Genomic DNA, 2,466 nt, shown 5'->3' with positions numbered 1-2,466 from the left:
TCATCACTCGAGCAATTTCGTCCTTACTCTTCTTCTTCGTAGCTTCGGCTTCAGTATTGACGAGATCAGCTGTGGGCGCTAGAAGTTCCAGTCTCAGCGCTCGCAGCTGATCGTCACGCTCGGCTTGTTCGCGTTTGCTTTTCTTATGACGCAGAACTGGACTCGCTCTTGCAGAGTCGACAGCAAGACGTCGCCCCGTGCATCTCTCTGTTGTCTTTGGTCGCGTTAGATAAGGTGCTAACATCTTGTCCATAACGACACCCACAGCAGCACTGACAACTGCGCGCGCGTGGCTCGCCACACACTCACGTTGGGCTTGCAGCTCTTCCTCCGTCACACGACGTGGGGGTAGTATATGAACACCGTAGAGCTGTCGAGCTGGAGACGAATGTAGCCACTTTGGATTTCGAACACACCACGGAGACACAGCTCGAGCCTGCGCGACGAAGTTCTTGTGTCTCTCTTCAACTTCTGTCGAGAGTTTGGCATCAGCGTAAATGGCTTCAAGTCGACGTCTGACGTCACGTAGACTCACTGTGCGGTCTCGTTGACGAGACCGAACGAAGTCGCGTAAACTCGCTCCTTCCTTCTCAAATGACACGCAGGCGAGTCGAGTGTGAAGAACACGCAGCCACGGACGCTTCTCGAGATACCCCGCTGTCTTTTCTAGCGCTACAAGCACATCCACTTTGGCAAACCGTTTTTCATCCAACTGGTTGCAATGTTGGTCTCCTGTATGGTTGCTGGACTCAGGATGTAGCCGCAGCTCCCGGTCACGTTGTCGTGTGGTGTACACGATGGAAAGGTTGTAAAAGACAGACTCGATAAGACAGACATCTAATGCTAACGAATCCTTGAGACTTCGCCAATCTACTTGATCGTGAAGCGCCATTGCGCACGTGTCTTGGGTCTTGCTGAAGCGCCGCTTTAGTGTCGGGTCACATATCTTTAGTCGGATCAAATGGGAATTCTGCTTCTGGACATGAACCGAGAAAGAGGGAGAAGATAATACGCTTTACCACTAGGTGCACTGCGAAGATACTGTCGAATGCTCCTCAACTTCTTCGGCAGGTGTGCAGATCGACACCACGCATTGGTTGGATCTACACGGTTCAAGTCTTCACTTTGCATTCGACAGCCGGGTACCCGCCGTGAATTACCCGTTGGAAACTATGGTGCTGTTTGTAGTGTCTCACTGACAATTGCCTAACTGGTTCGCTACGCGAAACTAGCCGTTCTAGACATGCCCTTCGGTGATGCCACGATGTCTACCTAGCACACGGTAGCCGACAGTTTGCTCTATCAAAGGCTGCTGACTAAAGAGCATTTCACTCCCGACGCATCTACAACATAACCCCTCTCGAGCAGTACGTGAGCTTGACACTATGGCGCTAGTTACTCAAAATTACAGCGATCGGTCTGGCAACAGATGAGGGAGCAGCCACACGCGTCGACACCTTCAAGTTGCATGACTTTCGCTTCACTCGCCAGGGGAATATCCAAAGCTCCTCATCTCCCACGACAACGTACGCCACATTAATCATCCCACCTGCTCGAGCAAGTTCCTCACACTAGTTTACTACTCACCTGCATGCAGCTCGATGTGGCGTGTCTGGTAGAACGACAGTTGGAGCTTGAAGGTAACGAAGACGCCGTCACGTGGACCAAACACTTAACTGACAACGTTAACCAACGCAGTGTCGACGATCTCGCGGCATTCTGCACTCTACACCTCGAGACGTATCGAAATAGCCCGAAAGCTTGACGTCTTGAGCGTACGAAGACACTAGAACGTCAGCTGCAACGAGACAACAGTCGAAACCTCTGCTATTCCTTGGCGCTCGACCGTCTGCGATGTGTCGCTATCTCGGAGACTTAACCCGAACGTCCATCGGGGAAATCGCCACTCCAGCTCAAAGTGGACGACCCGAACGCGTTGTTCTTGCGCGAGAAGGTGCCGACCGATACAGGAGACAACATTTCCACGGGAGACGCACACCTCTTTCCATAGTGGAGCAGTACAGACGACAGCAAGGGACGTGAACGGCGACAGACAGCTGAGCTCGTCGTTGTGGGTGGACAACCTCTCTGGGTCGTCTCGAGCGCGTACAAGACGCTGGCGTTGCTCAGCATCCTGGAAGCCATGCTGCCATTCGAGCTGCTGGACGGTGAACTCAACCGTCTTTGCGGTTTTGGAGGAGCCCAGCAGCATTCCGAAGAAGAACAAACAAGAGCACGCAGTGTCCTAGGAACGAGATAAATTACGTGTGGCTTCTGAGAGCGATAGAAAGAAAGCTTCCTCTTAATCCAGGAAGTCAAAGATCGAGCTGGCGTGAGTAGAACTGGGCGCGCGAAGAGCTTTAGCCTTGCGTCGGCGCTGGCCAGCAGACGACGGCGAGTCCTTCACGACAGCCAACTGGCAAGTCCTCGTAGGTGTCCCGCATAGGTCTGATGTCTTTTTCACCC

At 52.8% G+C, this 2,466-nt stretch overlaps 1 protein-coding gene across 1 annotated transcript; it reads right to left on the bottom strand.

Moving 5' to 3' along the window:
* Positions 1–65: 65 nt before the first annotated feature.
* On the bottom strand, positions 66–892 carry PITG_00758 (uncharacterized protein; the record flags this gene model as incomplete). Its single annotated transcript, XM_002909281.1, has 2 exons — positions 66–106; positions 151–892. The coding sequence occupies 2 exons, from the start codon at positions 890–892 to the stop codon at positions 66–68; spliced, it is 783 nt and encodes a 260-aa protein (XP_002909327.1).
* Between the last annotated feature and the right edge of the window lie 1,574 nt (positions 893–2,466).

The sequence above is a fragment of the Phytophthora infestans genome, genomic scaffold (genome assembly GCF_000142945.1).
Source record: "Phytophthora infestans T30-4 supercont1.1 genomic scaffold, whole genome shotgun sequence".
In the NCBI taxonomy this organism is placed as follows: Eukaryota; Oomycota; class Peronosporomycetes; order Peronosporales; family Peronosporaceae; genus Phytophthora; species Phytophthora infestans.
Note: the sequence above shows the minus strand (reverse complement) of the source record. Positions and strands in the feature narration are given on the sequence as shown.